We start from the raw sequence: 25462 nt of genomic DNA on the forward strand, positions 1-25462 counted from the left end.
GGAGCCAATTTAAAACCGAGTTGAGAAGGAATTTCTTCTCCCAGAGGGTTGTGAACCTGTGGAATTCTCTGCCCAAGGAAGCAGTTGAGGCTAGTTCACTGAATGTATTCAAGTCACAGATAGATAAGATTTTTAACCAATAAGGGAATTAAGGGTTATGGGGAGCGGGCGGGTAAGTGGAGCTGAGTCCACGGCCAGATCAGCCATGATCTTGTTGAATGGCGGAGCAGGCTCGAGGGGCTAGAAGGAGGGGGGAGAAAGGGAGAAGGAGAGGGGAAGAAGGAGGGGGGAGAAGGAGGGGGGGGAGAGGGGGAGAAGGAGGGGGGGGAGAGGGGGAGAAGGAGGGGGGGGAGAGGGGGAGAAGGAGGGGGGGGGAGAGGGGGAGAAGGAGGGGGGGGAGAGGGGGAGAAGGAGGGGGGGGAGAGGGGGAGAAGGAGGGGGGGGAGAGGGGGAGAAGGAGGGGGGGGAGAGAAGGAGGGGGGGGAGAGGGGGAGAAGGAGGGGGGGGAGAGGGGGAGAAGGAGGGGGGGGAGAGGGGGAGAAGGAAGGGGGGAGAGGGGGAGAAGGAAGGGGGGAGAGGGGGAGAAGGAAGGGGGGAGAGGGGGAGAAGGAAGGGGGGAGAGGGGGAGAAGGAAGGGGGGAGAGGGGGAGAAGGAAGGGGGGAGAGGGGGAGAAGGAAGGGGGGAGAGGGGGAGAAGGAAGGGGGGAGAGGGGGAGAAGGAAGGGGGGAGAGGGGGAGAAGGAAGGGGGAGAGGGGGAGAAGGAAGGGGGGAGAGGGGGAGAAGGAAGGGGGGAGAGGGGGAGAAGGAAGGGGGGAGAGGGGGAGAAGGAAGGGGGGAGAGGGGGAGAAGGAAGGGGGGAGAGGGGGAGAAGGAAGGGGGGAGAGGGGGAGAAGGAAGGGGGGAGTGGGAAGGAGGGTGTGGGAAGGAGGGTGTGGGAAGGAGGGTGGTGGGAAGGAGGGTGTGGGAAGGAGGGTGTGGGAAGGAGGGTGTGGGAAGGAGGGTGTGGGAAGGAGGGTGTGGGAAGGAGGGTGTGGGAAGGAGGGTGTGGGAAGGAGGGTGTGGGAAGGAGGGTGTGGGAAGGAGGGTGTGGGAAGGAGGGTGTGGGAAGGAGGGTGTGGGAAGGAGGGTGTGGGAAGGAGGGTGTGGGAAGGAGGGTGTGGGAAGGAGGGTGTGGGAAGGAGGGTGTGGGAAGGAGGGTGTGGGAAGGAGGGTGTGGGAAGGAGGGTGTGGGAAGGAGGGTGTGGGAAGGAGGGTGTGGGAAGGAGGGTGTGGGAAGGAGGGTGTGGAAGGAGGGTGTGGGAAGGAGGGTGTGGGAAGGAGGGTGTGGGAAGGAGGGTGTGGGAAGGAGGGTGTGGGAAGGAGGGTGTGGGAAGGAGGGTGTGGGAAGGAGGGTGTGGGAAGGAGGGTGTGGGAAGGAGGGTGTGGGAAGGAGGGTGTGGGAAGGAGGGTGTGGGAAGGAGGGTGTGGGAAGGAGGGTGTGGGAAGGAGGGTGTGGGAAGGAGGGTGTGGGAAGGAGGGTGGAGGGTGTGGGAAGGAGGGTGGAGGGTGTGGGAAGGAGGGAGGAGGGTGTGGGAAGGAGGGAGGAGGGTGTGGGAAGGAGGGAGGAGGGTGTGGGAAGGAGGGTGTGGGAAGGAGAGAGGAGGGAGGGAAGGAGAGAGGAGGGAGGGAAGGAGAGAGGAGGGAGGGAAGGAGAGAGGAGGGAGGGAAGGAGAGAGGAGGGAGGGAAGGAGAGAGGAGGGAGGGAAGGAGAGAGGAGGGAGGGAAGGAGAGAGGAGGGAGCGAAGGAGAGAGGAGGGAGCGAAGGAGAGAGGAGGGAGGGAAGGAGAGAGGAGGGAGGGAAGGAGAGAGGAGGGAGGGAAGGAGAGAGGAGGGAGGGAAGGAGAGAGGAGGGAGGGAAGGAGAGAGGAGGGAGGGAAGGAGAGAGGAGGGAGGGAAGGAGAGAGGAGGGAGGGAAGGAGAGAGGAGGGAGGGAGGGAGAGAGGGGGGGGGGGGGAAGGGAGAGAAGGAGGCTAAACGGCCGGGCCCAAGACTTTGGGCTGGATTTACAGGTAGGTGGCGTCGGGTCTCGGGGGCGGGGGAGGGTTGGTCGTGGAGGTCCTGGGCTGGGGGGGGTGGGGCGGAGGTTGGGTCGCCGGGGGACGTGTCAGCTCCGGTCGGGTGGGAGGAGCCTTATGCATGCAGCCCCAGTGAGGCCATTCGGCCAGGGCTAGGGGCTGCGTGCTTCGGGCCCCTCCCACAGTTTTAGGCGCCTGGAGCTACTGCATATGCGCGCCCACTGTAGCGCGCATGTGCAGAGGTTCCGGCACTGTTTTCAGCGCAGGGACCTGGCTCCGCCCCCCACAGCTGGTGCTGCACCGCGCCCAGTCCCAGAGGGCCTGCAGGGAGCCGGAGAATAGGTAAGTTTTTTTTAGGCACACTTTCTGGCGCGAAAAACGGGCATCCAGGTCGGGGCTTGGTCCATAGTCACTAGCACCAAAATGCTCCCCCACTGATACCCCTTCCACTTCATTCCTCAAAACTAAATCCAGAACTGCTCCCTCCCTTGTTGGGCTTGCTACATAATAGCTAAAAACATTCTCCTGAATGCATTTTAGGAATTCTGCACCCTCGATACCCTTCAGACTAATTTTATCCCAGTTAATATTAGGGTAGTTGAAATCCCCTACAGTTTTTGCACTTCTCAGAAATTTGCCTATACATTTGTTCAATCACCCTCTAACTGTTTGAGGGTCTATAGTACACTCCCAGCAGTGTGATCGCCCCTTTTTTGTTTTTCCAATTCAACCCATATGGCCTCGTTTGATAATCCCTCTAACATATCATCCCTCTTCACAGCTGTAATTCTTTAATCAATACCGCAACCCCCCCTCCCTTTTTAGCCCCCTTTCCATCCCATCTGAAAATCCTGTAACCAGGAATGTTGAGCTGCCATATCTGCCCCTTTTTCAGCCATGTCTCTGTAATAGCTATAATATCATAGTTCCAAGTGTCTAACTGTGCTTTCAGCTCATCTGCTCATGTGATAATGGAGAGCTAATCAGAGAAACGACTGCCATTCAGTTAGTACAAATAAATACATCCATTAATAAAACTGTACTAGGTTATCACACTTAAACATATCAAGGAATATTTTTTAATGCAATTTTTTTTAAAAGTTGCATTCTAAAACCTTGCCCGATTGCGCTGGTTCATGGAAGATTTTACGTTTGCCGATATGCAAATGAGTTTGAATGGAAACTTGAGCAAAACAATCACCTTTGAAAACGAATGCAATTTTGAGCGCAATTTGCGCCCAGATTGCCGATTGCGGCCAAAGTAGAAACTCTTGGCCAACTTTGCCAATTTCTTTATAAAACCTTCCTATGCGGGCTGATGAATTGTGGCCCTGTATTGTAGATGGCCTTTTAGTCCCCCAAAATACAGTAATGTTTTAATGTTTTCAATGGGTCTTCGTGCAAATAATGAAGCACTCCAGACTAAGAGCTATGCAGTATACAACTATTAATAGGAAGAGAATCATACTCAAATTAAAAGATGAAGAGAAGAACAGAAGTACTGTTGAATATGCACTTTGCGATGGAAGGGCAGTATTAATTGCTGCAAATTTAGCATGGTTTACAAATACATATGGAAATGTTAGACAGTAATGACTGACTTGTGTGAAATTAATGCTTGACTTGTTACCACAGTAAATCTTGATGACAAGGAAAATTATTTAATTTTTTAAAAATCACAAGAAAAAAAAAATCACAAATATGTCTTTAGATAATTGCAACCAGACTTCACCTGAGAAGACTGTTCTATAAAAACAGACAGCAAAAAGATCTGTGGAATCTGAGCAATAATGCTAATATCCAAGAGAGGGCAGCAGACAGCATATTCCAACAATAGATCTGGTGTCAGTTGGGAGCAGAGGTGCCAGAATAAATAAATCCAATATTCTGACAAACCATCTTTATATTTTTATTAACAATTCTTTACTTAATTTCTTATTGTATTCTTCCTAATCACATTTTCCATATGACTCAGTGGCTCAGAACTGCTGCGGCCAGATGAGCAAGGCAAAATAGTTTGTGCAAGCAGGCCAGGGTCGAATTTTGGAGGTGCATGCACATACCAGTAATGCCAACCCTACCGTCTCATAAATCATGAGATTCGGTAAGAAATTATGAATTGCTTTTTTTAAAAAAAACACAGACCAATATAGATTGACAGTTTGTTCTCGTGGCTTTATTTACTCTTTGGATGAACCTTTACTTTAATTGTATCATTTTAAATTTAATCAGGCAATGCTAAAAAAAAAAGTGACAAATGTTAGATATATATTGGGTTAAATTGCAAGCTTTATTACATGGCTGGAGTATGAGCAAAAACATTTTTTAAATTTCAGGAGCAGAAAGCCTTCCTGTATTTTGCACACCAAGATGGTGGAGAGCTTGCCGCCAAATTATGATTCCACTCGAGCTGGGATGAAAAAATTGAAAACATTTAAATTTTCATCTCATCAAAATTAAACACTAGGGCATATATTTTCATCTATTCAATAATTTGTGTGAAAAGGCAAATATGAATTTAAAAGATTCACACACACTTTATATACTCAGATCAATTAAAATTAGCAAAGGAAGAAAAGAAAGAAATGGGAGGTACATGAGGACAACCTGGAGATAGCTCTCCTTTTGATTCCACCTATTTGTGGATGTGGCCAATCACAGCTAGAATCACTGTCAAAGGTATAGCTGAGATTAGAAACTCAACATGTGAGACATTACAGATCAAAGTTTATATCCATCACATTCAATGGCACAAAACCTATCCATCAAGACATGGTTATGTTCTAGATATGAACTGAAATGAGCTTGCCGGTCTAAGTAATGTAGACCAACAACAAATAGCATTCAGGAATGGTGGGGTGGAAATGTGGGGGAGTAAAATCTAATAGGTTTGAATGCATGCTAAGCTGTTCTTTGCAACAAATATTAATCAGTCTAATGAAAGGTCATCAACTTGAAATGTTAACTCTGTTACTCTCTGCACAGATGCTGTCTGACCTGCTGAGTATTTCCAACATTTTCTGTTTTTACAAATAGTTGTTGTTGGCTAATGTGAAATTCTGCAGGCTAGTGAAGGTGATTATTTTCCGTAGATCTTACCTGTGTGATACTTTGAATGAAGATTTCTTTTGGCTCTTCCCCGTTTGGATCAGATACTTCAAAATGGTCTCCAAAGTCACAGAACACACGGCAACACACTCCATATACATCAGCGCTAATGAACTGGAAGAGGAAATGCACAAAATTCCCATCCATAAACCTTTATGGCATACAGCAGCATTCTAAGTTCAACAATAAAAGGAACAAGTTCCTGATTTCCTTCAGACTGTGACCTATTGTGCACATGGACACAGACGCAGTTTTAAACAAGTTTTTGATTTTTTTTTGCAGTCAGAGTATTAGTCCTTGGTTCAAGGATCACAAATCAGATATGTGAGCTTTAACCCAATAAACCCAGGAAACAGTTTTGGTTGGTTTTTCTCACAGGACAGAAAGGCTGTTAGCATTGTGTTACCGGTTTGTATTTTAATGATGGCCCTTGTTACATTGCACATTTTGGTGCCGGATTAATATAACCCCATCACACACCGTTTCATCAGGATCAGTGTGGCACGTCAGATTCTAGACAGGCAAGGCAACACATTAACATTGTGTTGGCTTCAGACTTATTGTGAACAAAGGATGTTCAAATATGTACTGCTACATGTACAGTGGTGCTCCAGGGACAAGAGTAACCAGTGCTCTGAAATATGACAATAACGTGTTGGATGCAACACTGTTTAATATCCATCTCATACATACTGCATTCATTATAGTACCTGTACTTTTATAATGTGATCCAGCAAGAAGCTCAACATCCAGATGCAAATATCCATTAAAGCACAACTGGGATCTCTCTAAATGCAATGTTTCTATTAATCTGCATGGCTCATTAATTCAGCTGTTCATGCAATATGATCACATGCTAAATTCATTACCCTAATAGGTTCCTCCCAAATGCATTTATATGCAGTAAACTTTGAATGATGCGAGGACACTGCCCATTTCTCTTTTATCAATATTATAGAATATAATCCAGTGTGGTGGCTCCGACCTGCGTGAGGACACCAGCGGCAGATTGGGGCCATAAAAGGAGCGGTGCTGCAGGCCCTGGAACCAGCGTGGCTGCGTATCACCTCAGGGAGCAGCGCGAGCTGGTGCAGGGGAACGACGCCTTGGAGGAGGGCGACTGGATTGGATGTCACCGTAATCTAGGTTGCTGATTGGAGCGTGGGCAGATACAGCAGGAGAGGTGGCAATCAGCAGAGGAGCGGCGAAGTTGGGGCGAAGGAGTGGCGAGAGATTGCAGAGCAATGTGATTGGGGCCCAGGAGACGCGCCAGTTCGGGGCTCAGGGGTAGCACGGGCCAGCCCACATTAAAACAAATCCACGCACAAGCATCTTCCACCCTTCAATATGCAGTTCGCGACCTGAAACACCTGTGAACTCATCCCTTTTTGGTGGAAGCAAGTCATCCTCGATACAAGGCACTGCCTAAGATAATATCGAAAGCCAATTTTATGCCAGACAGACCACGGTAGCATTGCATAATTGGTCATTGCAGAACTGGAATAAAGTGGCGATGGGATGCTTTAACCAAGTACAGTATTATAAAAAAGCATACCTTGATAGGTTGTTGCTGTGAACGGCAGAAGTCATTGATCTTCTTTTGAAGTGAAAGTCTGGTCTCTGTCAAAACCACACACTGCAAATGAAAAATAAGGCTCCAATTAATACGAATACAGGTTGAGCTTCCGAAATCTGGAGTTCCGAAATTAGGAATGTTCCGGAATCTGGACACTGGGCCAGTCCGTGGCGGGGTCATCCGGAATCCGGAGAATGTTTCGAAATCGGATATTTTTTTTTTAAAACCGATTACTGCTGCGAGGGGGAAAAACACCCCAAAAAATTCCAAGAAACAAAAAATAAAAATTCACAAAATATTCACAAAACCATTACCTACTAAATCGCTGAAAAAAGAATTTTAAAATAAAAATGTTAACTTCTCTTTTTTGCAGCTCTTCAGTGCAGGTTTTTCCTGGCTGCCGAAGCTCCGCTGCCAACTCGCCACTCCGCCGATCCGCCACTCCGCCGACCCCCCCCGCCTAGGCCCAGGCGTTTCTGGATTCGGGACGTCGGACAGATGTTCCGAAATCCAGAACGGCCTCGATCCCAAGATTTCCGGATTTCGGACGTTATACCCATACAACCAAAGCACTAAGGATATCGAGGGCACAGAATGTAATCTGGGTGAGGGACTTCAATGTCCATCACCAAGAGTGGCTCGGTAGCACCACTACTGACCGAGTCCTGAAGGACATAGCGCCCACACTGGGCCTGCAACAGGTGCTGAGAGAACTAACACGAGGGAAAAACCTACTTGACCTCGTCCTCACCAATCTACCTGTCGCAGATGCATCTCTCCATTACAGTATTGGCAGCAGTGATCACCGCACAATCATTAAGGAGACAAAGTACCATCTTCACACTGAAGACACCCTCCATGTTGTGCAGCACCACCACCGTGCTAAATGGGATAAGATTCAGAACAGATCTAACAATTCAAAACATCCATGAGGCGCTGTGGGCCATCAGCAGCAGCAGAACTGTATTCCACTACAATCTGTAACCTCATGGCCCAGCATATCCCCCAAGCCAGGGGACCAACTCTGGTTCAATGAGGAGTGCAGTGGAGCAGGCCAGGAGCAGACGTACCTAAAAATAAGATGTCAACCTGGGGAAGCTGCAACACAGGATTACGTGCATGCTAAGCAGCATGCTATAAACAGAGCTAAGCGATCCCACAATCAATGGATCAGATCAATGGATGCAGCCCTGCCACATCCAGTCATGAATGGTGGTGGACAATTAAACAACTAATAGGAGGAGGAGGCTCCATGAATATCCCCATCCTCAATGATGGTGCAGCCCAGCACGTCAGTGCAAAAGATAAGGCTGAAGCATTTGCAACCATCTTCAACCAGAAATGCCGAGTGGATGATCCATATCAGCCTCCTCCTGAGCTCCCCACCATCACAGAAGCCAGTTTTCAGCCAATTCGATTCACTCCACGTGATATCAAGAAACGGCTGAGCACACTGAATACAGGCCCCGACAAAATTCCCACGGTTATGCTGAAGATTTGTGCTCCAGAACTAGCCGCACCTCTAGCCAAACTGTTCCAGTACAGCTATAACACTGGCATCCATCCGACAATGTGGAAAACTGCCCGGGTATGTCCTGTCCACAAAAAGCAGAACAAATCCAATCCAGCCAATTACCACCCAATCAATCTACTCTCAATCATCAGCAAAGTGATGGAAGGTGTCATCGACAGTGCTATCAAGCAGCACGTACTCACCAATAACCTGCTCACCATCACCTTCTCAAGGGCAATTAGGGATGAGCAATAAATGCTGGCCTTGCCAGTGACGTCTACATCCCAGGCACGAATTTAAAAAAAACTCCCAAATCCGTGCCCATCTTTCTCACAACTCCATGTTTGAACCTCTTCAATCAGGTTTCTGTTCTGGCACATCACTGAAATGGCCTTAATCAAAGTCACAAATTACATTCTCTGTGACCATGATACACAAACCCGCCTCACCCTTCTTGACCTCTTTATAGCCTTTGACACGGTCGACCACATCATCTTCCTCCAAAGGCTCTCATTTATTTCTCATCTACATGCTGCCCCTCGGTGACAACATCCGAAGGCATAATGTCAGGTGAACCCTGACCAGAGCTGAGCTTGCGACCCCATGTCCTCTCCATCACCAAGACCATCTAAATCCAACCCCATATCATCGCCTGTCTCTGCCCTGCCTCAGCTTAGCTGCTGCTGAAATCCACACCCATGCCTTTGTTACCTCTAGTCTCAACTATTCCAATGCTCTCCTGGCCGGCCTCCAGCCTTGCACATTCGTAAACTTCAGTTCATCCAAAACTCTGCTGCCATATCCTAACTCGCACCAAGTCACATTCACCAATCACCTCTGACCTATATTGGGTTCCAGTCCACCAACACTTCGGATTTAAAATTCTCATCCGCATGTTCAAATTCCTCCACGGCCTAGCATGCTCTTTGTGAACAGTACTATCAATCAAAACCAAGATGTCAAGCAACATTGTTTAACTAATGCAAGGAAAGGAGATTGTCGGCATGAATTTTTTTTCATGAGGACCCCACATCAGAAAATGGTACATCAACATATGCCTTTATTTTAACAATAACATGCAAAAGACATCAGTAGGACCATATATGAGCAAGTTCAGACAAATACTGATCAGTTAAAGTAAAGACAAAAAGCAAACTATAGCTCCATGGTTATTTGGTTATTTGGCAACAATACTGACGGACAAACCTAAAGTATTAAGATTTTTTAATAAACTGTCTTATCACCTGATAATTCTGCAGGAAACCAAGATCTGTATTTTCATCCAAAAGATCGTTGGATGTATTGACCTGGACATAAGGGTTCAGCTCGGCAAGTTGTAAAATGGTGGCTTTAGCTCTGTGAATTAAACAAATGAAGAAACTAATCACTTTTCAGAACATTTTAATAAACTATTCAATTTCTTACCTATATCTGTGCTGGGTTTGTACAAAAATGGATGGACACCTTTAGATAGGGCATGGGGTTGGAGTAAATATTTGCATCCAACAAGTGTAAAATAGCCTATTGATTCAGAAATAATGAACAAAAAGAATCTGCTTTCACAATCATTCAATACGAAAAACACTGACCGAAAAGCAACGAAACAAATATCTCAAGCTTAAAAAGATATGCGATTCTTGCAGTACCAGTGCCACCTCTTGCTTTCACGTGTCGAAAGAGATACAGGCCTTAAGAAAATTGTATTTCTGTCTTCTGATGCACAGCACTCCACAGTGAGTGGGCAAGTTCCAGTTCAAAACCAAACAAGTGCATTTAGTTGGGACACAAAATAGGGATACGACAAACAACTGGGAAATCGGTTCAAAATCAAGGAAAGAGGAAAAAGGAAAGGGAAAAAGTGGAAAGGGGAGAGAGGAACAGGCTTGCATTTATATAGCACCAATTACGACCTCAGGATGTCCCAAAGTGCTTTATAATCAGTTAATTACTTTTGGAGTGCAGTCACTGTTGTAATGTAGGAAAAGCGGCAGCCAATTTGTGCCCAGCATACTCCCACAAACAACAAAGTGATAACGACCAGTTATAGTGATGTTGGTTGAGAGATAAATCTTGACCAGAACACCGGGGGGAACTCCCCAGCTCTTTGAATGGAAACACAGAAAATAGGTGCAGGAGTAGGCCATTCGGCCCTTCGAGCCTGCACCACCATTCAATATGATCATGGCTGATCATGCAACTTCAGTACCCCACTCCCGCCTTCTCTCCATACCACCGATCCTCTTAGCCGTAAGGGCCACATCTAACTTCCTCTTGAATATATCCAACGAACTGGACTCAACAACTTTCTGTGGTAGAGAATTCCACAGGTTCACCACTCTCTGGGTGAAAAAGTTTCTCCTCATCTCAGTCCTATATGGCTTACCCCTTATCCTTAGTCTGTGAGCCCTGGTTCTGAACTGCCCCAACATCAGGAACATTCTTTCTGCATCTAACCTGTCCAGTCCTATCATAATTTTATATGTTTCTATGAGATCCCCTCTCATTCCTCTAAATTCCAGTGAGTATAAGCCTAGCCGATCCAGTCTTTCTTCATATGTCAGTCCTGCCATCCCAGGAATTAGTCTGGTGAACCTTTGCTGCACTCCCTCAATAGAAAGAACGTCCTTCCTCAGATTAGGAAACCAAAACTGCACACAATACTCAAGGTGTGATCTCACCAAGGCCCTGTACAACTGCAGTAATACCTCCCTGCTCCTATACTCAAATCCCCTAGCTATGAACGCCAACATTCCATTTGCCTTGTTCACCGCCTGCTGTACCTGCATGCCTACTTTCAATGACTGATGTACCATGACACCCAGGTCTCGTTGCACCTCCTCTTTTACTAATCTGTCACCATTCAGATAATAATCAGCTTTCCTGTTTTTGCTACCAAAGTGGATAAGCTCACATTTATTCACATTATACTGCATCTGCCATGCATTTACCCATTCACCAAATCACCCTGCAGCCTTTTAGCATCCTCCTCACAGCTCGCACTGCCACCCAGTTTAGTGTCATCTGCAAACTTGGAGATATTACATTCAATTCCTTCGTCTAAGTCATTAATGTATATTGTAAATAGCTGGGGTCCCCGCATTGAACCCTGCGGCACCCCACTAGTCACTGCCTGCCATTCTGAAAAGGATCCGTTTATTCTCACTCTTTGCTTCCTGTCTTCCAACCAGTTCTCTATCCACGTCAATCATTACCCCCGATACCATGTGCCTTAATTTTGCACACTAATCTCTTGTGTAGGACCTTGTCAAAAGCCTTTTGAAAGTCCAAATACACCACATCCACTGGTTCTCCCTTGTCCACTCTGCTAGTTACATCATCAAAAAATTCTAGAAGATTTGCCAAGCATGATTTCCCTTTCATAAATCCATGCTGACTTGGACCGATCCTGTCACTGCTCTTCAAATGCGCTGCTATTACATCTTTAATAATTGATTCCTGCATTTTCCCCACCACCGATGTCAGGCTAACCGATCTATAATTCCTTGTTTTCTCTCTCCCTCCTTTTTTTTAAAAAAAAAAAGTGGGGTTACATTAGCTACCCTCCAATCCACAGGTACTGATCCAGAGTCCATGGAATTTTGGAAAATGACCGCCAAAGCATCTACTATTTCTAGGGCCATTTCCTTAAGTACTCTGGGATGCAGACTATCAGGCCCTGGGGATTTATCGACCTCAGTCCCAGCAGTTTCCCTAACACCATTTCCTGACTAATAAGGATTTTCTTCAATTCCTCCTTTTCGCTAGACCCTCGGTCCCCTTGTATTTTCGGGAGGGAATTTGTGTCTTCCTTAGTGAAGTCAGAACCAAAGTATTTGTTCAATTGGTCTGCCATTTCCTTGTTCCCCATTATGAATTCACCTGATTCTGACTGCAGGGACCTATATTAAGTCTTCATTAATCTTTTTCTCTTCACATATCTATCGAAGCTTTTGCAGTCAGTTTTTATGATCCCTGCAAGCTTACTCTCATGCTCTATTTTTTTCCCTCCTAATTAAACCCCTTGTCCTCCTCTGCTGAATTCTAAATTTCTCCCAGTCCTTAGGTTTGCTGCTTTTTCTGGCCAATTTATATGCCTCTTCCTTGGATTTAACATTATTCCTAATTTCCCGTTGGCCATGGTTGAGCCACCTTTCCTGTTTTATTTTTACGCAAAACAGGGATGTACAATAGTTGTAATTCATCCATGTGATCTTTAAATGTCTGCCATTGCCTATCCACCGTCAACCCTTTAAGTATCACTCGCCAGTCTATCTTAGCCAAATCACATCTCATACCATCGAAATTTCCTTTCTTTAAGTTCAGGACCCTAGTCTCTGAATTAACTGTGTCATTCTCTGTCTTAATATAGAATTCTTTACCAGATTATGGTCACTCTTCCCCAAGGGGCCACGCATGACCAGATTGCTAATTAATCCTCTCTCGTTACACAAGACCCAGTCTAGGATGGCCTGCTCTCCAGTTGGTTCCTCGACATATTGGTCAAGAAAACCATCCCGAATACATTCCAGGAAATCCTCCTCCACAGTACTGCTACCAGTTTGGTTAGCCCAATCTATATGTAAGTTAAAGTCGCCCATGATAACTGCTGTACCCTTATTGCACGTGTCCCTAACTTCCTGTTTGATGCCATCCCCTACCTCCCTATTATTGTTTGGTGGTCTGTACACAACTCCCACTAACGTTTTCTGCCCTTTGGTGTTTCGCAGCTCTACACATATAGATTCCACGTCATCCAAGCTAATGTCCTTCCTTACTATTGCATTCATCTCCTCTTTAACCAGTGACGCTATCCCACCTCCTTTTCCTTCCTGTCTATCCTTCCTGAATATTGAATAACCCTGGATGTTGAGTTCCCAGCCTTGGTTACCTTGGAGCCATGTCTCCGTAATCCCAATTACATCATACCCATTAACAGCTATCTGCGCAGTTAATTCGTCCACCTTATTACAAATGCTCCTCGCATTGCGATTCAGAGCCTTCAGGCTTGTTTGCTTAACACTCTTTGTCCTTTATAAATTATATTGTAATGTGGCCCTTTTTGATTTTTGCCCTTGATTTCTCTGCCCTCCACTCTTGCTTTTCTCCTTCCTACCTTTTGCTTCTGCCCCCTTTTTACTTCCCTCTGCCTCCCTGCATAGGTTCCCATCCCCCTGCCATATTAGTTTAACCCCTCCCCAACAGCACTAGCAAACACTCCGCCTAGGACATCGGTTCCGGTCCTGCCCAGGTGCACACCGTCCGGTTTGTACTGGTCCCACCTCTCCCAGAACCGGATCCAATGCCCCAGGAATTTGAATCCCTCCCCCTTGCACCATTCCTCAAGCCATGTATTCATCTGAACTATCCTGCTATTCCTACTCTGACTAGCACATGGCACTGGTAGCAATCCTGAGATTACTACCTTTGAGGTCCTACATTTTAATTTAACTCCTAGCTCCCTAAATTCAGCTTGTAGGACCCCATCCCATTTTTTTTTAACCTATATCGTTGGTACCTATATGCACCACGACAACTGGCTGTTCCCCCTTCCCTTCCCCCTCCAGAATGCGCTGCAGCCGCTCCAAGACATCCTTGACCCTTGCACTAGGGAGGCAACATACCATCCTGGAGTCTCATTTGCGGTCGCAGAAACACCTATCTGTTCCCCTTACAATAGAATCCCCTATCACTATAGCTCTCCCAGTCTTTTCCTGTCAACCTGTGCAACAGAGCCACCTATGGTGCCAAGAACTTGGCTGCTGCTGCCTTCCCCTGATGAGTCATCTCCTCCAACGGGACGCAAAACGGTGTATCTGTTTTGGAGGGAGATGACCGCAGGGGACCCCTGCACTACCTTCCTTCCACTGCTCTGCCTGATGGTCACCCATTCCCTATCTGCCTGAGTACCCTTTACCTGCGGTGTGACCAACTCACTAAACGTGCTATTCACATCCTCAGCATCGCGGATGCTCCAGAGTGAGTCCATGTGCAGCTCCAGTGCCGCAATGCGGTCTGTCAGCTGGAGGGCAGAGAAATCAAGGGCAAAAATCAAAAAGGGCCATGTGATCTATTACATCCACCTGAGAGAGCAGACAGGGCCTCGGTTTAACGTCTCATCTGAACGAAGGCATCTCTGACAGTGCAGCACTCCCTCTACTGCACTGGAGTGTTAGCCTAGATTATGTGCTCATATCTATGGAGTGGGACTTGAACCCACAACCTTCTGACTCAGGAGATGAGAGTGCTACCAACTGACACTCTGAAATCAGTGTTTATAGTCCATAAAAAATATTCAGATAGTGTTTCCATCTGATGCCAAACAGAACTAAACACCCAACGAAAGCTGTGAATAATCAATTGCACCTGAAATTCGGGTCGGAGGCTCCCTTCGGACGAACGCCTCCGACCCGAGAATTTTTTACGAAGTTACCTGGTGGTGCCGGAGGCGCCTGCGATTCCGGTGGGAAGGCCTTCTCTTCCCGATCTTCAGAGCTCGCTCCCGTCCTCGACGTTCAGACGCAAAAGGACCAATCAGGTACAGTATTCTCATTAATAGTAATAAAACTCCGTATCTACAAGTTCTTATTGCTATTAATGAGAAAAAAAAACAAACACACTAAACACAACATAAAAAAATAAAAAACACACCTCACATAATTAAAGTATTTTTGGAGGGGGTTTTTATTTAAAATGTTTTAATAGGGTTTAAAATAAACTTATCTTAGTTACAAGGTTTTTAAACATAAAACTTTTTAATTTTTATTTTTATGTGTTTTAAAACTCTTACGCTGGTAAAAGTAGGCTATGCGCCTGCTTTTACCAGGCTCAAGAGGATTAAGGACATTCGTTGGGCAAGAATTGGGCAAATAGCCCAATCTCTGCCGTCGGAATGTCCTGGCTGAGGGGATGTGAAGGATCTGTCAAGCCAAAACTTGACAGATCGGAAAAGCCGGTTTTTGGCGCATGTACATTGCGCGCCGAAAACTGGCTTTGCGGAGCCTTGCCGAGTCCGTATGTATGCCGCACGGACCCAGCGAGGCCGGAATTTTAGCCCCAATAAGTCAAATAGAAGTGTTGGTGTGAATTTGCCCCTTGCAGATGTGCAAATTAGACCAAATGTAGGATTCAAACACTTGGCAGGGCAGGGCTTATAGAATGTCTTACATTTTCAAAATAACAAGTTTTATTCATAGATTGACAGTAACAGTGCCATATTCCTCCCAGTTTTAGCTTGATTTTTAATTTGTGTAAAGATTGGATGCAAAAAAGTATACTATAATTCTGTACAATTATTCATATATACTTTCTAATTTTCAATATTGGAAACTTATTTTGGGTGCATCATGACATATTTTGCAGAGAGATATTTAGTGTGGCTGAAAGGATTAAATGAATGTTTACATTATAAGACGGAGTTTATTTCTGCTCACGTCAGGTTTTCAACATCGCTGATGTAGCACTCACCTGTTTCTTTGACTGGCCACATCATCCTCATGCAGAAAGAAATTAGCCCCAAGATCCCAAGTTTCAGATGGTTTGGTGTCATGAATGGTCAGTGCCTAGCCCAGGGAGAAAGAAAAATATTCACAAATTAGTATATATCATTACTTCAAACAAGGGAATGTTACCTCAAATATAGATATCTGAAGTTTAAAAAGATATATGTTTCTTGCAGTATCAGTGCTATCTCTTGCTTTCACGTGTAGAAAGTCACAGATAATAAGAAAATAGTGTTTCTGTCCTCTAACATGGAGCATTCCACAGTGTCCATAAGTTCCAGTTCAAAATCTAACAAGTAGGTTTAGCTGGGACACAAACTAGGCATATGAGAAGAAGCTGGGAAATGTGTTTAAATCCTTAGATGGAAGGATGAAAGAACGAAAGGACTGACGGACGGAAGAACGGATGGACGGAACAACGGATGGTAACATAGAAAATAGGGGCAAGAGCAGGCCATTCAGCCCTTCGAGCCTACACCGTCATTCAATATGATCATGGCTGATCATTCAACCTCAGTACCCGACGCCAGCCTTCTCTCCAAACCTCCTGATCCCTTTAGCCGTAAGGGCCACATCTAACTCCCTTTTGAATATATCTAACGAACTGGACTCAGCAACTTTCTGTGGCAGAGAATTCCACGGGTTCACAATTCTCTGGGTGGAAAAGTTTCTCCTCATCTCGGTTCTATATGGCTTAACCCTTATCCTTAGACTGTGTCCCCTGGTTCTGGACTTCCCCAACATCAGGAATATTCTTCCTGCATCTAACCTGTCATAGAAACATAGACACATAGAAAATAGGTGCAGCAGTAGGCCCTTCGGCCCTTCGAGCCTGCACCGCCATTCAATGAGTTCATGGCTGAACATGCAACTTCAGTACCCCATTCCTACTTTCTCGCCATACCCCTTGAGCCCCCTAGTAGTAAGGACTTCATCTAACTCCTTTTTGAATACATTTAGTGAATTGGCCTCAACAACTTTCTGTGGTAGAGAATTCCACAGGTTCACCACTCTCTGGGTAAAGAAGTTTCTCCTCATCTCGATCCTAAATGGCTTACCCCTTATCCTTAGACTGTGACCCCTGGTTCTGGACTTCCCCAACATTGGGAACATTCTTCCTGCATCTAACCTGTCTAAACCCGTCAGAATTTTAAATGTTTCGATGAGATCCCCTCTCATTCTTCTGAACTCCAGTGAATACAAGCCCAGTTGATCCAGTCTTTCTTGATATGTCAGTCCTGCCATCCCAGGAATCAGTCTGGTGAACCTTCGCTGCACTCAATAGCAAGAATGTCCTTCCTCAAGTTAGGAGACCAAAACTGTACACAATACTCCAGGTGTGGCCTCACCAAGGCCCTGTACAACTGTAGTAACACCTCCCTGCCCCTGTACTCAAATTCCCTCGCTATGAAGGCCAACATGCCATTTGCTTTCTTAACCGCCTGCTGTAACTGCATGCCAACCTTCAATCACTGATGTACCATGACACCCAGGTCTCGTTGCACCTCCCCTTTTCCTAATCTGTCATCATTCAGATAATAGTCTGTCTCTCTCTTTTTACCACCAAAGTGGATAACCTCACATTTATCCACATTATACTTCATCTGCCATGCATCTGCCCACTCACCTAACCGATCCAAGTCACTCTGCAGCCTCATAGCATCCTCCTCGCAGCTCACACTGCCACCCAACTTAGTGTCATCTGCAAATTTGGAAATACTACATTTAATCCCCTCGTCTAAATCATTAATGTACAATGTAAACAGCTGAGGCCCCAGCACAGAACCTTGCGGTATCCCACTAGTCACTGCCTGCCATTCTGAAAAGTACCCATTTACTCCTACTCTTTGCTTCCTGTTTGCCAACCAGTTCTCAATCCACGTTAGCACACTACCCCCAATCCCATGTGCTTTAACTTTGCACATTAATCTCTTGTGTGGGACCTTGTCGAAAGCCTTCTGAAAGTCCAAATACACCACATCAACTGGTTCTCACTTGTCCACTCTACTGGAAATATCCTCAAAAAATTCCAGAAGATTTGTCAAGCATTATTTCCTTTTCACAAATCCATGCTGACTTGGACCTATCATGTCAGCTCTTTCCAAATGTGCTGCTATGACATCCTTAATAATTGATTCCATCATTTTACCCACTACTGAGGTCAGGCTGACTGTTCTATAATTCCCTGTTTTCTCTCTCCCTCCTTTTTTAAAAAGTGGGGTTACATTAGCTACCCTCCACTCCATAGGAACTGATCCAGAGTCGATGGAATGTTGGAAAATGACTGTCAATGAGACTTGGTGCAAGTTAAGATACGGGCAGCAGAGTTTTTTAAGGTCATCCAGAAAGCCTGTGGACAAGTGTAATGAATGACTAGTGCCTCCTTTAAGAAGTTCCTTAACACCTTGATCAAGCTTTTCATCAGCCCTCCGAATATCAGTTTCATAAGAACAGAATAAATAGGAGCAGTATTAGGCAGTTCGACCCTTTGAGTACCACCATCCAATAAGATCATGGCTGATCTTCCACCTTCCTGCACTATCCTCATATCGCTTGATTCCCTTAGTGTCCAAAAATCTATCAATCTCTGTCTTGAATATACTCATCGTCTGAGGATTCACATCTCTCTGGGTTAGAGAATTCCAAAGATTCACAACCATTTGAGTGAAGAAATTTCTCATAAGAACCTAAGAACATAAGAAATGGGAGCACGAATAGGCCATTCAGCCCCTTGAGCTTGCTTCGTCATTCAGTAAGATCATGGCTGCTCTTCTATCTCAACACCACTTGCCTACACTATCCCCATATCCCTTGATTCCCTTAATATTCAAAAATCTATCTATGAATATACTCAATGACTGAGCATCCACAGCCGTCTGGGGTAGAGAATTTCAAAGATTCACCACCCTTTGAGTGAAGAAATTTCTCCTCATCTCAGTCCTAAATGGCTGACCCCTTATTCTGAGACTGTGACCCCTGGTTCTAGACTCCCAGCCAGTGGAAACATCCCCCCTGCATCTACCCTGTAAGAATTTTGTATGTTTCAATGATATCACCGCTCATTTTTCTAAACTCTAAAATATAGGCCTAGTCTATTCAATCTATCCTCACAGGACAATCCCCCCATCCAGGGAATCAGTCCGGTGAACCTTCATTACACTCCCTCTATGGCAAGTATATTTTTCCTTAGGTAAGGAGACCAAAACTGTGCACTATACTCCAGGTGTGGTCTCATCAGGGCCCTATATAATTGCAGTAAGACATCTTTACTCTTATACTCAAATCCTCTTGTAATAAAGGCCAACATACCATTTGCTTTCTTAATTGCTTGCTGTACCTGCATGTTAGCTTTCAGCAATTCGTGTAGAAGGACACCCAGATCCCTCTGAACACCAACATTTCCCAATCTCTCACCATTTAAAAAATACTCTGTTTTTCTATTTTCCCACCAAAGTGGAAAACTTCATATTTCTCCACATTATATTTTATTTGCCATGTTCTTGCCCAGTCACTTAGCCTATCTATCTCCCCTTGAAGTCTCTTTGCATCCTCCTCACAACTTATATTCCCACCTAGCATTGTATCATCAGCGAATTTGGATATATTACATTTGGTCCCCTCATCCAAATCATTGATATAGATTGTGAATAGTTGAGGCCCAAGCACTGATCCTTGCGGTACCCCACTTGTTACAGTCTTCCAACTCGAAAATGACCTGTTTATTCCTACTCTCTGTTTTCTGTCCGTTAACCAATCCTCAATCCATGCTAATATATTACCCCAATCCCATGAGCCTAATTTTGTTTAATAACCTCTTGTGTGGCACCTTATCGAAAACCATCTGAAAATCTAAATATACCACATCCACTGGTTCCCCCTTATCTATTGTTAGTTACAACCTCAAAAAACTCAAACAGATTTGTCAAACATGATTTCCCTTTCATAAATCCATGTTGACTCTGCCCAATCTTATTATTATTTTCTAAGTGCCCTGTTATCACATCCTAAATAATATATTCTAGCATTTTACCTACTACTGATGTCAGGCTAACTGGTCCGTAGTTCCCCGTTTTCTTTCTCCCTCCTTTCTTAAATCGCGGGATTATATTTGCTACCTTCCAATCTGTGGAAACCTTTCTAGAATCTACAGACTTTTGGAAGATAATAATATAACAACTACATTTATTTATATAGCGCCTTTAATATAGTAAAACATCCAAGGCGCTTCACAGCAATTTTACAGCACATTAGATATTGACCATTGAGGGAAAGAGAGAAAAAACAGGAGAAGGGAGTGTAAAAAGAGGTTAGAAGCGCGGGTCTGAAGTGGCAGCCAAAATTCGCATGCAGATAGACACAGGTGGAGACATTTTTATTTCTCATTTTCTCCCCTTGACAAGACCTGTAATAGTTCCAAGCTTGAGCTGCCTCCATTGTCAGGGAGACGTTTATGTTTAAAACTCCCTCCATCTGCTCCAGGCTCACGCTGCCTCTGTCCAATCCCGTCAGAATTTTATACGTTTCTATGAGATCCCCTCTCATTCTTCTAAATCCCAGCGAGTATAAGCCTAGCCAATTCAGTCTTTCCTCATATGTCAGTCCTGCCATCCTGGGAATCAGTCTGGTGAACCTTCGCTGCACTCCCTCAATAGCAAGAACGTCCTTCCTCAGATTAGGAGATCAAAACTGCACACAATACTCAAGATGTGATCTCACCAAGGCCCTGTACAACTGCAGCAAGACCTCCCTGCTCCAATACTCAAATCCCCTTGCTATGAAGGCCAGCATGCCATTTGCTTTCTTTACTGTCTGCTGTACCTGCATGCCTACCTTCAATGACTGATGTACCATGACACCCAGGTCTCGTTGCACCTCCCCTTTTACTAATCTGTCACCATTCAGATAATAATCTGCCTTCCTGTTTTTGCCATCAAAGTGGATAACCTCACATTTTTCCACATTATACTGCATCTGCCATGCAGTTGCCCATTCTCCTAACCTGTCCAAGTCCCCTTGTAGCCTCTTAGCATCCTCCTCACAGCTCACACTGTCACCCAGCTTAGTGTCATCTGCAAACTTGGAGATATTACACTCAATTCCTTTGTCTAAATCATTAATGTATATTGTAAAGAGCGGCGGTCCCAGCACTGAATCCTGCGGCACCCCACTAGTCACTGCCTGTCATTCTGAAAAGGACCTGTTTATTTCCATTCTTTGCTTCCTGTCTGCCAACCATTTTTCTATCCATGTCAATACATTACCCCCAATACCATGTGTTTTAATTTTGCGCACTAATCTCTTGTATGGGACCTTGTCAAAAGCCTTTTGAAAGTCCAAATACACCACATCAACTGGTTCTCCCTTATCCACTCCACTAGTTACATCCTCAAAAAACTCTAGAAGATGTCAAGCATGATTTCCCTTTCATAAATCCATGCTGACTTGGACCGATCCTGTCACTGCTTTCCAAATGGGCTGCTATTGCATCTTTAATAATTGACTCCAGCATTTTCCACATCACCGATGTCAGGATAACTGGTTTATAATTCCCTGTTTTCTCTCTCCCTCCTTTTTTTTTTTAAAAAGTGGGGTTACATTAGCTACCCTCCAATCCATGGGAACTGATCCAGATCCAGTGTTGGAAAATGACCACCAATGCATCTGCTATTTTTAGGGCCACTTCCTTAAATACTCTGGGATGCAGACTATCAGGTCCTGGGGATTTATCAGTCTTCAGTCCTTTCAATTTCCCCAACACCATTTCCTGACTAATAAGGATTTCCCTCAGTTCCTCCTTCTTGCTAGACCCTCAGTCCCCTAGTATTTTCGGGAGGTTATTCGTGTCTTCCTTAGGTGAAGATAGAACCAAAATATTTGTTCAATTGGAATGATGGAAGGAACAACGGACGGAACGAACAACGGACGGAAGGAAGGGAAAGAAAAGGAAGGGAAAGAAAAGGGCGGGGGAGGGGGAGGGGGGGGGGGGGGCGTGACAGACCAAGAGCTAGACAGACAGAAAGAAAGAACAAACTTCATTCATATCCTCAGGATGTCCCAAAGTGCTTTGCAGCCAATGAAGTACTTTTGAAGTGGAGTCAATGCTGTAATGTAGGAAATTACGGCAGATATATTTGATTTATTTGCAGTTACACATGCAATGGTTCGATTTTGTTATTTTAAGAGACAATGATGCAAGAAATTAAGGACAGACACATCAAAATTAGACTGTGATTTTTGGCCAAACTCAAAATGTTATTTGAATTTCTGGCTATAGAAGCAAGAAAGCTGTTTTCCAACACACATTGAGAGCTGCTGCTGCTTCTGTTTTCCAAGTCGCCTGATAACTCTTGAAAGGTGGATATTTTTTTTATTCAGAACATTGACAGCACCATTGAAAATTGAGTGCATTTGCCTTCTATATATCAGATTTGAGTATCACTGATCTAGAGTCCAGGGACTGACTGCAAACTCATTCTCTTATATTGCAACGTCTGCGAAGAGAAAGCATGAAATAAACTGCTAATTAAGATAAGACTACACAGCAGTTCTTGTGTCATGAGGCACACTGAACAGTTCAGGAAATGTCATTTATATCCCAAGATGTGTTAAATTCTTCGAAACACATTCTAGCTTATGCTGGTATTAAAGTATATATCGTCAACATTTACAGGCTGGGTTCACTCCATTTTCACCAAGTTGCGTTTTCTGTTGGTAGGAGATGCTATGTTTGGCACTGAGGAATAACGAACAACTGTGGTTCCATTCTTACCTATCAGATTGTTGCTAGAACATGTCCAGCAGTAGCTTCTCTTCACACCCCTGCATGTTAGCTGTAGAGTTCCACAAGAATTTATCATTACCCACCCCCCCCCACCACCACCCCCATTTTCTGCATGTACATGCTACCCCTTGGCAGCATTATCTGCAGACATGGGTCAGCTTCCATATGTGTACTGACAAAGCTCTGCTCTACCTCTCTACCATGTCTCTCTACCCCTCCACTGTCAATGTGTTGTCAGACTGTCTGACATATCGGGCCCAAGTTTCCACACGATAAAAAACGGGTGCCCCTCCGAGTTGGGCGTCCGTTTTTCGCGCCTAAAACGGCGCCGGAAAGAAAATTTGCGATTCTGGAGCGCCCTGCAGCTCCATGTCTGCCTGGCGCGGCGCCTACACTCGCGTCGATTTTGTAAGTGGGAGGGGGCGGGTACCATTTAAATTCGGTTTTTTCCTGCCGGCAACGCTGCGCGTGCACGTTGGAGCGTTCGCGCACGCGCAGTGTGAAGGAAACATTGGCACTCGGCCATTTTTGTAGTTCTTTGTAGCTGTTTAGTTTTTGAACATTTTTTAATAAAAGCACATTGCCATCAGCACAGAGAAGGCTGCAGGAAGTCTCAGAAAGTTGAGGTAGCCGTTTCCCGACGACTTCCCCCTTTTGCCGTCGGGAAATGGCTCCTCAATTTCTGAGGCTTCCTGCAGCCTTCTGTCTCCTTCCCTTCCTCCCTCCCTCCCGCCGTCTGGAACGGCTTCCTCCCCCCCCCCCCCCCACCCCCCGCTGCGTTCGGTCAGTCGGTTGGGTCCCTCCCGCCTGCTCGCTCGCTCGCCATCTGGAACGGCTCCCCCCCCCCCCACCTCCTGCATTCGGTCGGTTGGGTCCCTCCCCGCCGTCTGGAACGGCTTCCTTCCCCGCCCCTGCGTTCGGTCGCTCGCCCGCCGTCTGGAACGGCTTCCTCCCCGCACCCCCCACCCCCCGCTGCGTTCGGTCAGTCGGTTGGGTCCCTCCCGCCTGCTCGCTCGCTCGCCATCTGGAACGGCTCCCCCCCCCCCCACCTCCTGCATTCGGTCGGTTGGGTCCCTCCCCGCCGTCTGGAACGGCTTCCTTCCCCGCCCCTGCGTTCGGTCGCTCGCCCGCCGTCTGGAACGGCTTCCTCCCCGCACCCCCCACCCCCTGCGTTCGGTCGGTCGGTTCCCTCCCGCCCGCCGTCTGGAACGGCTTCCTCCACCGCCCCCGCGTTCGGTCGGTTCCCTCCCTCCCTCCCGCCTTCGGGAACGGCTGCCTCGTTTTGAGAGGCTTGCTGCAGCATTCTCCCTGGCTGAAGCACTTTCACACAGGTAGGAAGATGGGTTATTTAATCTTTTCTTTGCTTATAAATTTTTATTCAGGTTGGATTTATTTGTATAATATTTATATAAGTATAACTAAGGATTTATTGTAGAATTTAATGACTTCCCTCTCCCCCCCCACCTCGTTCTGGACGCCTAATTTGTAACCTGCGCCTGATTTTTTAATGTGTAGAACAGGTTTTTTCAGTTCTACAAAAATCTTCACTTGCTCCATTCTAAGTTAGTTTGGAGTACGTTTTCACTGTGGAAACTTTCAAATCAGGCATCAGTGGCCGGACACGCCCCCTTTTGAAGAAAAAATTCTGTTCCAAAGTGAAACTGTTCTAACTGACTAGAACTGCAGGAAAAAAAATGTGGAGAATTGCGATTTCTAAGATAGTCCGTTCTCCACCATTTGCTCCTAAAAATCAGGCGCAAATCATGTGGAAACTTGGGCCCAAAGTCTTGTATGAGTTGCAATTTCCTCCTGCTAGACATTGGGAAGACTAAGACTATCATGTTTTACTCCCACCAGAAACCCTCACTACTGATTCCACTCCCTGGCCACAGCCTCAGGCTGAACCAGACTGTTTGCAATTTCAATGCCCTATGAACCCAAGATAAGCTTCCAACCCCATATTTTCCCCATCACAAAGACTGTCGTCACAAAGCGTCCTCCACCCATCTGCTGCGGAAACCCTCCTCCATGCCTGTGTCGCCTTCACACTCGACTATTCCAATGTTCTCCTGGCCAGCCTCTCATCCTCCACCCTCCGTAAACTTCACCTTATTTAAAACTCGCCTGCTCATATCCGATGCCACACCAAGTCCCGCTTGTCAATCATCCCTTTCCTCACTGACCCTACATTGGCTCCCAGTCCCCAATGCATCTCATTTAAAATTCTCATCCTTGTGTTTACATGTCTTCATGTCCTCGCTCCACTCTCCTGTAATCTCAAGTCCTACAAACCCCGAGATCTCCACTCCTCTGACTGTGGCTTTTTGTGTAAATCACCTTCTCTTCAACCCACCTGGCCCCATGTTCTGGAATTCACTCTCGAAACAACTTTGTTTCTCTACTTTCTTCTCCTCCTTTAAGACCCTTCTTAAGTAGATTCTGTATGTTTTAAAAGTGAAAAACTGACCTAACACTGGAAGGAAGAATACTCATTTTTTAGAAATGTGATAACTTACAACAAATCAAGAGCGTGTATCGCTTGCCAAGATTCACCCTACCTTTATACCTGCAAGAATAATGTTCTTTGCTGCAAAGGAAAGAAAAAGACCAGTTATTTTGCCTTAAATAATTTTAACAATACACCACTTAAAACAGAGAGACAGATTTTTGAAGGATAAAGGAGTGAAGGGTTATGAGGAGCAGGCAGGAAAGTGGAGTTGAGGCCAAGATCAGATTAGCCATGATCTTATTGAATGGCGGAGCAGGCTCAAGGGGCCAAATGACCTTCACCTGCTCCTATTTCTTATGTTCTTATGTTAAAACAGTAATTACTGTGATACAATAGGTACCAATTATAATGCACTGTGAAGCGAAAAAGATTAGTGAAGACAAACGGAGGTCCCTTGTAGTCAAAATCAGGTGAATTTATA

General features: G+C 45.6%; 1 protein-coding gene across 4 annotated transcripts in view; it reads right to left on the minus strand.

Annotated features, from left to right (window-relative positions):
* The window catches only part of uba6 (ubiquitin like modifier activating enzyme 6), a 180739-nt gene that overhangs the window by 97560 nt on the left and 57717 nt on the right, over positions 1–25462 (minus strand). For all 4 annotated transcript variants that reach the window (XM_070886180.1, XM_070886172.1, XM_070886154.1 and 1 more), the window contains 5 exons: positions 25091–25119; positions 15717–15811; positions 9497–9608; positions 6719–6799; positions 5155–5277 (listed from right to left, as the gene is read on the minus strand). In XM_070886180.1, the coding sequence (XP_070742281.1) occupies positions 5155–5277; positions 6719–6799; positions 9497–9608; positions 15717–15811; positions 25091–25119 (440 nt within the window). The remainder of the gene's footprint in view (positions 1–5154; positions 5278–6718; positions 6800–9496; positions 9609–15716; positions 15812–25090; positions 25120–25462) is intronic.

The sequence above is a fragment of the Pristiophorus japonicus genome, chromosome 1, assembly GCF_044704955.1.
Source record: "Pristiophorus japonicus isolate sPriJap1 chromosome 1, sPriJap1.hap1, whole genome shotgun sequence".
NCBI classification, from domain to species: domain Eukaryota; kingdom Metazoa; phylum Chordata; class Chondrichthyes; family Pristiophoridae; genus Pristiophorus; species Pristiophorus japonicus.